Below are 11,587 nucleotides of genomic sequence, written 5' to 3' on the forward strand. Positions count from 1 at the left end.
GTGATGGTTGAAGTGATCCTCGAGCGCTAATTGTTAGAGAACTCTTGAATAGATCCGTTGGCGTAGAACGTCATCAAGATTTCTTCCGTTGGAGAGCAATTCGATTTTGGGCTGAGGCTTCAATCTTCGAGGTTCCTTGTCTGGGTGGAAACGGCTCTCTTGATGGACAGGAGATGTGACGTCTCTAAAAAGTAACCACCAGATAGAAATGACCTCTGCAGAGATAAGATCCTAAGATCTCTGCATTTAATGCAGCTGTACTTTGTGAGTACGTGGCTTCCTCTGAACGTTGGAAGATCAGTCCTAGGAGGAATGTTCAACTGATACTTGACTTTAGTATCAGTCCATTGCGCGCATTAAGTAATCAGTTCTTAACTGATTCTTCAATTGATACTTCAGTTGGTATCTGCAGTCTTCAGTCTTCAGTCCTTCGTTCTTCAGTCTTCGACACCGCAAGCTAAACTAGAACCGAACTAGAGTTGTCAACTGGGCCGGGCCGGCCCAGCCCGAACCGGCCCAAGCCCGGTATGGGCCGGCCCAGGACCAGCCCATTTGATCGAATGGGTTAGTTGGGCCGGGCCAGCCCTTTGAAATGGGCTCCATTTGGGCTATTTATCAAACCCAAGCCCGGCCCAGGACCAGGATCGTTAGAAGCCCAGCCCAAGCCCGGCCCAGGACCAGGACCAGGCCCAGCCCAGGACCGGTCCAAGCCCAATAATTTAGGTTAAATATTATTTATATATTTATTCCTCTTATTCAATATTCAATTCCCTACACAATTTAGCAATACTAAAATATTAAACCCAATAAAATATTAAACCTATTTAAAGCCCAAGGACCATTTGTCAAATATATAAATAAGCTCAAAATAATTTAAAGATAATAATTACAAATTTAAAACAATCTAAAATTGAAAACTCATTCGTACCCAACTGAAGCTCATTCGAAGTACAACCCAGTATAAGCCCATCATACTCGACCCAGCATAAGCCCATGTGAGGCCCGGCCCATTTGAGGCCCAAGCCCACTAGACATGTGGTCCTGAATCGGGCTGGGTTCGATATTTTATAAAAAGCCCGGCCCAGGACCGGCCCATTTCAAATGTGGGCTTGGGCTGGGCTGGGCCTAACTCCTTACGGGCTCAACCGGGCCTGGGCCGGGCCGGGCTGGCCCAGCCCAGTTGACAACTCTAAACCGAACTCTAACACTTGAGTTCAAAACAATTCTAGTCTATTACAAATACGACCTATGAATTTTGGTATCATCAAAACAATGATTATGATATTCCACAAGATTCCCAACACGTGCCGAAAAGAAATGTATCATCTTGGCTGGGACAGAGGGAGTATAAATTTTGTTAATAAATGTAAGTATAAATTTGATAATTACACAATCTGTAAATTATGAACTTTATTTATATACCGTATTCATTTTAAACTCAACTAAAAATAATTTTACTTCTCATTCTAAATTTATAATAGTAATATTCGCTAATTACCCGAATATGATGAAATTAATTAAATATCTAAATAATCAAATATAAGTTGTTACGATAATTAGTTATCTATCCGAATAAAAACTCATAACATATCAAAATAAACATTAACAATAAATAATAAAAGATTAATAAATAGAGAAAATTTAAATTTCACATAAATGTAGCATTTTCTCTCTTAATATTTTGTGGATAAGACATCTAATTTAAGTCAATTTTAAATAAATATTATATATTTTTATTTTAAAATAATTTATTCGATACTCTATTTTAATGAAGTAGAATATCACAAAATTATGTAATAATAGATTCCCCTCGAATTTCAACGCACAGGAGAGCCGAGCATCATTAAAACCAATCTAGGAAAAACCCACGAGGGGAAAAAGAATACACGCAACATAAAATATTAAGCAATATTATATGGATTCTTATAATTAATTTTTAAGTATAAATTTAAAACTTGCAACACTAACATAAATTAGATGATCATTTGAGTTATTTAATTTTCATTTTGAATAGTTATGGATGGCTTTTATTTATGTAAGAGATTTGTTTAAAAAACGTCCTTAATATACACAGTACTAAGACTTGATTTAAGATAAATAATTAACACCTAGGTTCTTACTTATTCTCTCCATCTCGGAAGAATGAACATACTTTTTTCTGTTACATTTGACTTGGATAGCAGAATGCTTATGGTGATGTGAAGCTGCATACAAAGCAATTACAGCACCGAGAAATTGTCGGATCCTTTTTGATTCTATGGTGAAAGTATACAATTTGTAGAGAGATTCTTAATAGAAACTATAGCTTTGCACAACAACATGGAGCTCTCTACCTGGCTTCCAATTATAGCTTTGCCTTCTTCCACAGCCTACGTCTCAACTCCTCAGCAACGACGTCAATGAACTCTTCGGTGTTCACATACCGATCTCTGGACACGCTGCAACGACACACCCATGTCAAACGCATGCAAAACAGAAGGAAACAATTTCTCGGTGAAAATTCTACTCACTTAGTTCCATGAGTAAGAATTGCAAGATCCTTGGTCATCTTTCCAGACTCCACACTCGCAATGCAGGCAGCTTCTAATTTCTCGGTGAAATCCAAGAGTTTGGAATTTCCGTCCAACTTTGCTCTACAAATATCAAAACAGAGTCTTATATGAAAAAAAGTATACATAGTAACAGCTAATTGCACAAGTGTCATGGAAAACTAGTCATCTACCTGTGTGCAAGCCCCCGTGTCCAGGCAAAGATCGATGCTATGCTATTAGTGCTAGTCTCGCCTCCCTTTTGATGTACTCGGTAATGACGCGTGACTGTACCGTGTGCAGCCTCTGCCTCAATGGTTTTTCCATCTGGACAGACCTATTTACATACGAAAAGTTGTTGCTAAACATCATCAAGGAAAACAAGAACTCGAAGAGATTTTACCGCACCAGCACTGATGTCATCAAACCTAGAGATCCAAATCCTGCATCAAGGCAAATAACTATTTGTAACTACACTATACTGCAACGTAAAGCATGTAACTCTTATAAACCCAATTAATGCAAGAGGCACACTCTCGAATGCATGGTGCATCCGCCCTAATTAAATCCTAATTGTGATTAAAAACCCCTCAATGAGAATTAATAAAGTCTAATTGGGGTTAAATGACCCTAATTGGATATCGTGAACCCTAATTGCGGTGGATGCACCGTGTATTTGGATGTACACAAGTCTTTGCCTTAATTCAAGGGGATCCCATCCTCTATCCAAACAGAGATGTATGAAGACTATACAAACCTTGGGCTAAAAAGTCACTTTGAACATCCCCATCATAATTTTTGCAAGCCCATACATAACCTCCTTCACTCTTTAGAGCATAAGCAACCATATCATCTATAAGACGATGTTCATACCTATTGTGTCAAGAGCTTATATTAATACATATATATATACATGAAAAAGAAAATTCAATTTTGCATATCCATTCTTTCATAAACTACTTATACCAAATCCCAGCAGCCTCAAACTTGGACCTCCATTCTCTTTCATAAACATCTTGGAAGATATCTTTAAACCTTCACGAATATGAATGCAAACAACACATTATAAGAAATACAATGTAAAAGGCTCAATTCGTAAAGTGCGGGCGTGGTGGCATGAAATTCAAACTTAGGAGATTAGTCGAAATAAGATGAATACCTTCCGTCATAATTCTTCAGAATGGTATTTTTGGTGCTAAGATAAAGCGGCCAAAGTTTCTGATAAGCAGTGTTCATCGAGGCCTCCGCAAAAGCACGAATAGACTAAGCAGCATAAAGCATGTCATTACTTTTGACATGAAAGAGTTACAAAAATATTCTAGTAACTTTAAGGCTTTTATATGCTAACACAAAGGTTAAAAAATTTAATCATGCAGTCAGTCAAAATGATTCTTGAATTTGCATGCTTAATCAGGAATCATTCGAAGAAACTTTTCTAAAGTCACACACAGTGGAATCTACATTAGCCACCATAATAGTAACATAATCAGCTAACCAGCCTACTCAGGAGAGAGGCAATAGAGAGAAGAAACAAAACAACAACCAGGTAACCAAATTTACAAACTTTCAACTCATCCACTTTTTGGAACTTTCTGTAGAAATTTAACTGAAATCCTTTACCTTTTATCATTCAAATAAAATTAGTACCATGGAACTTGTGACAGTCTGACAGAACAGAATTCATTTCTTGGTTGGAATTTACATGTGTTTAGAGTAAAAACTAACATGATAACGATTAAAGACAGGTGTTAGCCTGCGCCCAGAGATCACCAGAGATGGTCCCTAACTATCTGATCACCATTATCAGTTGGGGAACTAAATAGACATATCAGAAAACAACTACAAGAAAATTTGTGAATTCAAACCTCATCAGTGTTATACATTGACAGAGCTACACCACCAGGTCCTGTAAAGTTGAACACCTCCAATTCTACGCTCTTAGTACCTCTATCTGGGACTGCAACATCGCCATATGCAATTTTTTATTGTCCGTGCCATATTTAATTGCGATACGATAACTAAAGTCATGCCTCCTTTATTTAAGTAAGTGGTTCGTAAAATACAAGCTACTATTTGTGCAGGGGTATTAAGAACTAGATAACGAACTACGCACTTACCAAAAACCATTTTGAGTTTTCCAGCTCCTTCAATTACTACATCAGTAGCTCGATACTGATCCCCATAGGCATGTCTCCCAATGCATATGGGCTTGGTCCAACCTACGAATTGGAATTATTGCAGGCCTTATATCAGAAAGACGGGGGAAAAAAAACACTGTTGTAGTTCCCAGTAAAATAACTCATAATAAGCACCTGACACAAGCCGAGGGACGTTCTTGCATATGATTGGTTCTCTAAATACTGTCCCTGCAGAAGTAAAATTCACACTTCCACTCAAAATCTGTGATTATAATGAAAATCCATGTTGATTCTTTCAAGGAAATTTCCTACCGTTCAAGATGTTCCGAATGGTCCCATTTGGACTTCTCCACATCTGTTTCAAGTTGAACTCTTTAACACGGGCTTCATCTATTCAGCCAACAAAAATAATGTAGATATCAAACATAACATACAAACAACTATTAAAATGGAGAGAGAAACAAGTGTAACGATGTGGTGATACTTCCGTTATATGTTTGGCCTAACAAACATAATATCATTAGCTGTAATCTATACAAATTTGGACTAGTGGGCTTGTTTCTTTAAGACAATACCTGGAGTAATGGTTGCACATTTAATTGCCACATTGTACCTAGATTTTATCAAAGGAGAGAGAAAAGAGAAGTACTGAGAATTTCATTTAGGCAGAAAGGTGATAAGAATTTTTTATCACAGTTCAGTTAAAGCTACACAACAAGAGTTGGCTACATGAGACCAGATTATTCATCCAGAATGAAAAACAAAACAATAATGTTAAAGGCTTAAAGCAAAAAAATGGGGAACTCTTTTCATCTGTCTATATGTCTGGATGGAGGGTATTCAATATACGTTATCCTAAGGCATTAGTATCATACATATCGACATACAAATAGAGAACAACCATTGGCTAAATATACTTGCACAAGCCCAAAGGTTGGAAAACAGTAGTTCCATTCTGAATTTTAAGATTAGAGAGCTGAAAGCTCTGAGAATAGACACTATAGTACCAAATTATTGAGATCCATCTAATCAAACCCTAACGCAAGAAAGAGAACCAAAATCCATAAAGCTTCGTTTTTCAGTTTTGCTCCTTTGTTATTAGGCTAGTCATTTAGTGTCCGACAAGATGAAACTATTCATGCTACTTTTGTAACCATAAAGGTTCAAGCAAGCAATTCATTTCTCCATTTAAATTAGGCTTCCAAAGGAAAAACAGAAGAAAATTGAAATGAATTACATACTTAAGGGTGGCTTCTGCACTTTCAACTGTAACTTTGTCGTTTGTAGCATCACGATGATGAATACCAAGGTCAAAGTACTTTATGTCTAGCTCCAGGAAAGGATGTATGAGCTGTAAATCTTGTAAATCCATTAGGCTGCAACATGAAAATTGTGTTATTTGCAAGGAATAGAAGGTTAGTGTCCAAACCTTTTCTTTGATATATCTCCATATCACTCGAGTCATTTCATCACCTGCACCAAACTAAATACTTTAATCATGACAATCAAGCTTTCCATGCAGATACACTAAGAAGGACGTGCCGGATAAATCTTCAAACAAGTCGACTAAACAGCTTGAAATGAACCCAACACACACAGAACTAGCCAGAGAGCATCAGTTGAGAGTAGTGATTTAAAAGGAACCAAATTAACAAGGATATCTACAATAAGGACCCGGTCTAAAAAAATGACTTCTAACCATCAGAAACTAGAATTTCGACTACATGAACACACAACGAAAAAATTCAATAACGTGATAAATTTTGGTTGCACAAGTAGTTTGATCACAACCCTAACTAATTTTAACCTATCAATATGCCTCACCTGATATACCCAAAACCTATATTGGTTTATCCACCCAATCCCCACCATTAAAGGAAAGAAAACTTCGTCTCATTGTGAAAATGTATGGAAAATGCCTCTATTATTACAAAATGCCACCGCTCCCAACTAATAAAGATTGTGAGGAAACATCTAAACGGGGATCAACCAAGAGACTGCTTGCAGTCTCGATTTCAACAGCAATAGCGCCTACCACAAAATAAAACTCAGTAAAACCTATCTAAACGTAATAAACAAATATTAGCAACGAATTGTCTCTAGCAATCAAGTCTCAGAGAGGAAATCATCGCGGGATAGAAGATACCGACCGTCCATCTCTACGATGGGGTTGTGGACTTTAATCTTGTCGAAACTCATCGTCAGCTGGCGCGAAATTCTTCCTCGGTAATCTACTTAAAAGGCTTTGCTGAATTGAGTATAATCAGAGCACAACTATGCAGGCACCGATTATATAAATATAAATGATTTTCTTGTTTTGGACGACTTTCATTTTTTTTTCTTAATCTTTTTTTTTTTTTGCATTACAGAAGAAAAACGTGGTTAAGCTGCGGTGGGTCCATCATTAGATATGATGAGCTTTACTGAGTTACCTGTCTCATTGAGTGAGATTTTATTTTTTGGCAATTTGTTTTAAATGTTTCAAACTATGTTCTTGTTTTAGAAAAGGGATATTGGTTTAGTAAGGTTTTATGGTTGGTAGTGATAAATTTACATAATATACGTAAGGGTAAATATCATAAAAATCTTTGAAGTATATTTATTTTATCAAAATTACCCTAAAATTTTCAAAATGTTCTCTAAACCTTCAAATTATTTGGTTTTTATCAAATATATCTCACATCTATTTTTCAGTCACAAAAACGTGATGTGACTCGTCAGATGCCACAATATAATTTATATTTTATTTTTTTAAAATGCAATGGCAAAAACGATATCGTTTCGTACCATATCATTAAAAAACATTCACTCTAAAATTTAAAATTCACTCTTATCATGTTTGAAATTCACGCTAATAACCTAGAATTAGAGATAAACACAATAGAATATGGTACGAAACGAAGTCATTTTTTTCATGTCGTTTTAAATAAAATAGAATATAAATTACATTGTGGCATCCGACGAGTCACATCACGTTTCTGGTAACCGAAAAATAGATGCGGGATATATTTGATAAAAATCTCATAATTTGAGGGTTTATAGAACATTTCAAAAGTTTCAGGGTATTTTTGATAAAGAGGGTATAGTTAAGGGGTTTTCATGATATTTACCTTATACATAATTGGGGTAAATTTGTCAATTTATAATTTAATTTGAACTTTGATAATTATTCTATTTCCAACGTAATTAATTATTTACTAAATTAGCCTTAATGATAATTAAGGAAAAGATTAAAATCTATTTACTCCATATTCGGTCCCTACTTGATTTCTTTCTTTTCAAATTATTAGCAACTTCATCACCTTCTTCGGCACACTTGCCGACTCAATCCTTGAACTACGCGGCGCCGGCACCATCCTCATCAAGACGAATCCGCACTTTCCAGTGACTTTACACGGCACGGTATGCGGCTTCCCGATCTTATAACCCCAGTATCCTCTCCTCCTTCGAGCACTTCATGTAGGGCGGGATGCAGAGTGGGGTGGTGGGGGTACGGCTGTACCCTCAATTTTTTAGTAGTAGTATGCATGTAACTAAAGAAAAAAAATCTCATATTATGTGTTTCAGAATGTTCTTCACAACAAATTTCTTTAATTTTACTTGGACTATAGTGGGCCTCCATTCACTTTAAAATGACGGCTGAATCAGATGATGTAAAAATATGAATGGTTAATTAATAAATAAATAAAATACTATTAGCTAAATTAAAAATATAGAAATTGTCATTTGCGAGAGTGCAAATGATAAATTAGACAATTTCTTTATATTTACATTTTTTAATAATGTTTTGGAATGTACTATTTTTAGTATTAAAGTATCTTTTATATTTATATTTATGATGGAGTATTATTTTTTCGTACCCCCAATTCAAAAATTCTGGATCCGCCGCTGAGGCCGACGTGGCCGTTGCCGGCGCCAACAACGACAAACGCTATGAACTGCGTCTGCGCCCTGCGCGGGTCTGCTTCTGCACCCTGCGTGGGTCTGCTTATGCAAAATTAACAGTCACACCGTATTCCTGGCATCGCCGGCGCCTTCCCCTCCGCCACCCACTCGTTGAATCTCGTGTCATTGTATGCTATCTCGCCCTGCATATACCAACTGTATTACATCTTCTTTTTCTTTTCATTGATTTCATTTTCAGTTATCCCCAAATCCAAATTTCCAAACACAGAATGCTGTTACAATTTTAGTACTGGAACAACCACCATGTAGCTTAACAACCATAGTCGACTACTTTACTACAAGCTACAAAAACATCCATTTAACAAAAATCATCATTTTCTACTGCATAACTTCCACAACACACATGTTGGGACACAAATGATATATCCAACCTCCTAATTTTGATGATACAAAAATAATAACACTCATGTTTTCATGATTTTTAGTGTTCATATGATGTCATTTTTATAGGAAATTGAGTGTTGGGTGATTGTTTTGTGCTTAATTTGCTTTATCTTGTGAAACATGATTCTTACTCGAACTTTGAAAGAAATTGCAGGTTTATTGAGTTTGAATTTGGAAAACTTGTCTGAAATAGAAATTGTAGATCTTCTCGATACAAGTTCGTGAGCGGAAACGGATCATAAATCAGAGTTCGGACGAAAAAGTTATGACCAAAACAAGAAAGTCACGCGCAGCAGTGAAACGGCGGCGACCGCCGCCTGTAGAAGGAATTTTGGGAAGAAGCCGGCGACCGGGCGGCGACCGCCGGGTAGCTTGCCGAGTTTTCGGCGCCAGCGGCGATCGCGCCTCCGTATTTTTACATTTTTATGCGTTTTTCAAGTTCTTTTCGAGCTCAAGTTCTCTTTACGGACTTAAGTGTTTTAGTCCTCAATAGTTTACACTAAAGCGATAAAGACTGAAGACCATTGTCTGAAGACACCAGACTGAAGACTAAAGACTATTGACTGAAGCATGAGATTGAAGACACATGATCAATAGAGCCGACTGAAGGAATGGCACTGAAGACTAAATGACAATACTTGGACTGATACTTTAGAATGCATCAGTTCGTTCCTCAAGAAGCTAAAGTAGTCAATAGTCGTATATGATGCAATTAATGCTAAGGACATAGACATTATGCCGAAGATAGGAGATCGTCCTTCTTGACACAAAGTCTCTTCCTGATGAGTCACATCGGCCTGCAACACCATCTCCAAGAAAGAAGACTTTACTTCCTTCAGACTCAAGGAGATCAGAAGGGTGAAGACTTGAGCCTAAATTCAAAGTTGTCTCACAATGGCAAATTCTCTGAAGAGAATCTCCTCCAACGGATCTATTCAAGACTTTGCCTATAAATAGGCTCAACGTTCAGGTTCACTATTCACCGATTCAAGCACATCCTGCTGAACCTCTGCCAAATCTGCAAGTCAGCCTACTCATACTTATCCATAGTTTGAATCAAAGAAGAAAATACACCAAGCCAAAAATCAGTTATCTGATTACATATATTCTCTTAGAACTTCTAGGCATTTCTTTGTAAATCCTAAGCCTAGATGTCGATTATAAAGAGCATATTCTTTGTAATTTAGTTGGTAGTACAAATTCCATTTTCAACCGAGCGAAAATAGTGTTTGAGTGGTAAAGTTTTAGACGGTTGTCTAAACTCGAAGAGTTCTCAGCCCCCGCAAGCAAGATAAATGAAGTCTTAGCCTATCTGCGAGATTGAGAAAAGAGACGAGAAGTCCAACCCAGTGTGTTGGCACCGAAATGGTAGTTTCAATTGTAAGGTTTGATGTGCACTCGTAAGCACAAGCCTCGTGGCTGTCAGTTTAACCAGCTAACCGTGGATGTAGGATATTGATCAGAACCACGTAAAAATTCTTGTGTTCTTTATCGCCTTCAGTTGTTACTTTTCCTTTTTTGTGCTCAATCTTTACTTCAACTGAAACTAGTATAATTGAAAAGAAAAAATCTAAAACCTGACAACCCAACCTTCAAAAGGGCTATTTTGTAAAAGATCATTTTGTTCTGCTGCGTGTGTTATTGATTGAACTGAAAAATCTTTGATTTGTTCGTGAGATTCATAACACCTATCTGATTTTACTAACACTAGACTGAAGCATAAATTGGATCAATTGTTTATGGATCTGGTTCTTGAACTGAACCTTTATCAAATTCACTCTAGTGCTCACTCTCAAACTTGAAACTCCTTGACTGAAATTTTGTGTTGTCTTATCCTTAGTATCAGTCAAGATTGCTTTCAGTTTATGAAAGTGAGTTTTTCAAAAGAAGCTTTAAAAGTTTTAGACATCAAAATTAGTCTTCTGGTGTATTTCCCCCCTCCCCAATACACCAGTTCTGTAACCCTCATGGACCCAACAATTGGTATCAGTGCAGGTTGTTCGCAAGAACAGGCTGCTTTGACCTAGTTCTTACTGAACCAGATCCTTTCTCATAAAGAGGGTTTCTGTATTCTCGTCTCGTCTCGCTAAGCGTGTTTTGTGTTTACTTTTAAATTTTTCTCCTTTTGTCATGAGTACTAACCTGTGCAGGACATCCTCCTTGTTGATGTCCTCATTGAATTAAATGAGATGTTGAAGTTCCCCTTTCAAGAGCCTTCACACATCGCATGACAAGGGAATATATCACCAACAACGACGCATCGAGCAGACACATCGACAATGATGAAGAAGAAGCTCGAAAGGGGTGCTCGAGGGACAAAGACTACCAACTAAAAAGCAAGTGTCAGTTTCAGCCAAGGAACTACAAAACAAAATCCTCCAACAACTGAAACTGATACCAGAATCGTCATCAAGAGCAACTCAAGAGCTCTGTTGGTTGAGGAATTAGATATTCGTCCACCTCAATTTTCTGACGATCAACAAACACTACAAGAAAAATGCTGAAAGATTACACCTAAAAGACTAGTGTTTTGATGAAAAATCGTAGTTATAAACTCGAAAAGCGTTGTGG

The 11,587-nt window shown here is 37.0% G+C and overlaps 1 protein-coding gene across 3 annotated transcripts; it reads right to left on the minus strand.

Moving 5' to 3' along the window:
* Positions 1 to 2,087: 2,087 nt before the first annotated feature.
* On the minus strand, positions 2,088 to 7,041 carry LOC131011351 (isocitrate dehydrogenase [NADP]-like). Of its 3 annotated transcripts, none has more exons than XM_057939140.1 (15): positions 6,817 to 7,041; positions 6,096 to 6,139; positions 5,908 to 6,017; positions 5,242 to 5,279; positions 4,979 to 5,056; positions 4,841 to 4,894; positions 4,646 to 4,747; positions 4,394 to 4,485; positions 3,688 to 3,791; positions 3,495 to 3,563; positions 3,286 to 3,401; positions 2,937 to 2,971; positions 2,723 to 2,865; positions 2,511 to 2,633; positions 2,088 to 2,438 (listed from the first exon to the last, which is right to left on the minus strand). In XM_057939140.1, the coding sequence occupies exons 1-15, from the start codon at positions 6,863 to 6,865 to the stop codon at positions 2,345 to 2,347; spliced, it is 1,251 nt and encodes a 416-aa protein (XP_057795123.1). In that variant the 5' UTR covers positions 6,866 to 7,041; the 3' UTR covers positions 2,088 to 2,344. The 3 variants fall into 3 exon arrangements, with proteins under 3 accessions (XP_057795123.1, XP_057795124.1, XP_057795125.1); XM_057939141.1 differs by lacking the exon at positions 6,817 to 7,041 and adding an exon at positions 6,491 to 6,791; XM_057939142.1 differs by lacking the exons at positions 5,242 to 5,279; positions 6,817 to 7,041 and adding an exon at positions 6,491 to 6,791.
* Positions 7,042 to 11,587: the final 4,546 nt, after the last annotated feature.

The sequence above is a fragment of the Salvia miltiorrhiza genome, chromosome 2 (genome assembly GCF_028751815.1).
Source record: "Salvia miltiorrhiza cultivar Shanhuang (shh) chromosome 2, IMPLAD_Smil_shh, whole genome shotgun sequence".
In the NCBI taxonomy this organism is placed as follows: Eukaryota; Viridiplantae; Streptophyta; class Magnoliopsida; order Lamiales; family Lamiaceae; genus Salvia; species Salvia miltiorrhiza.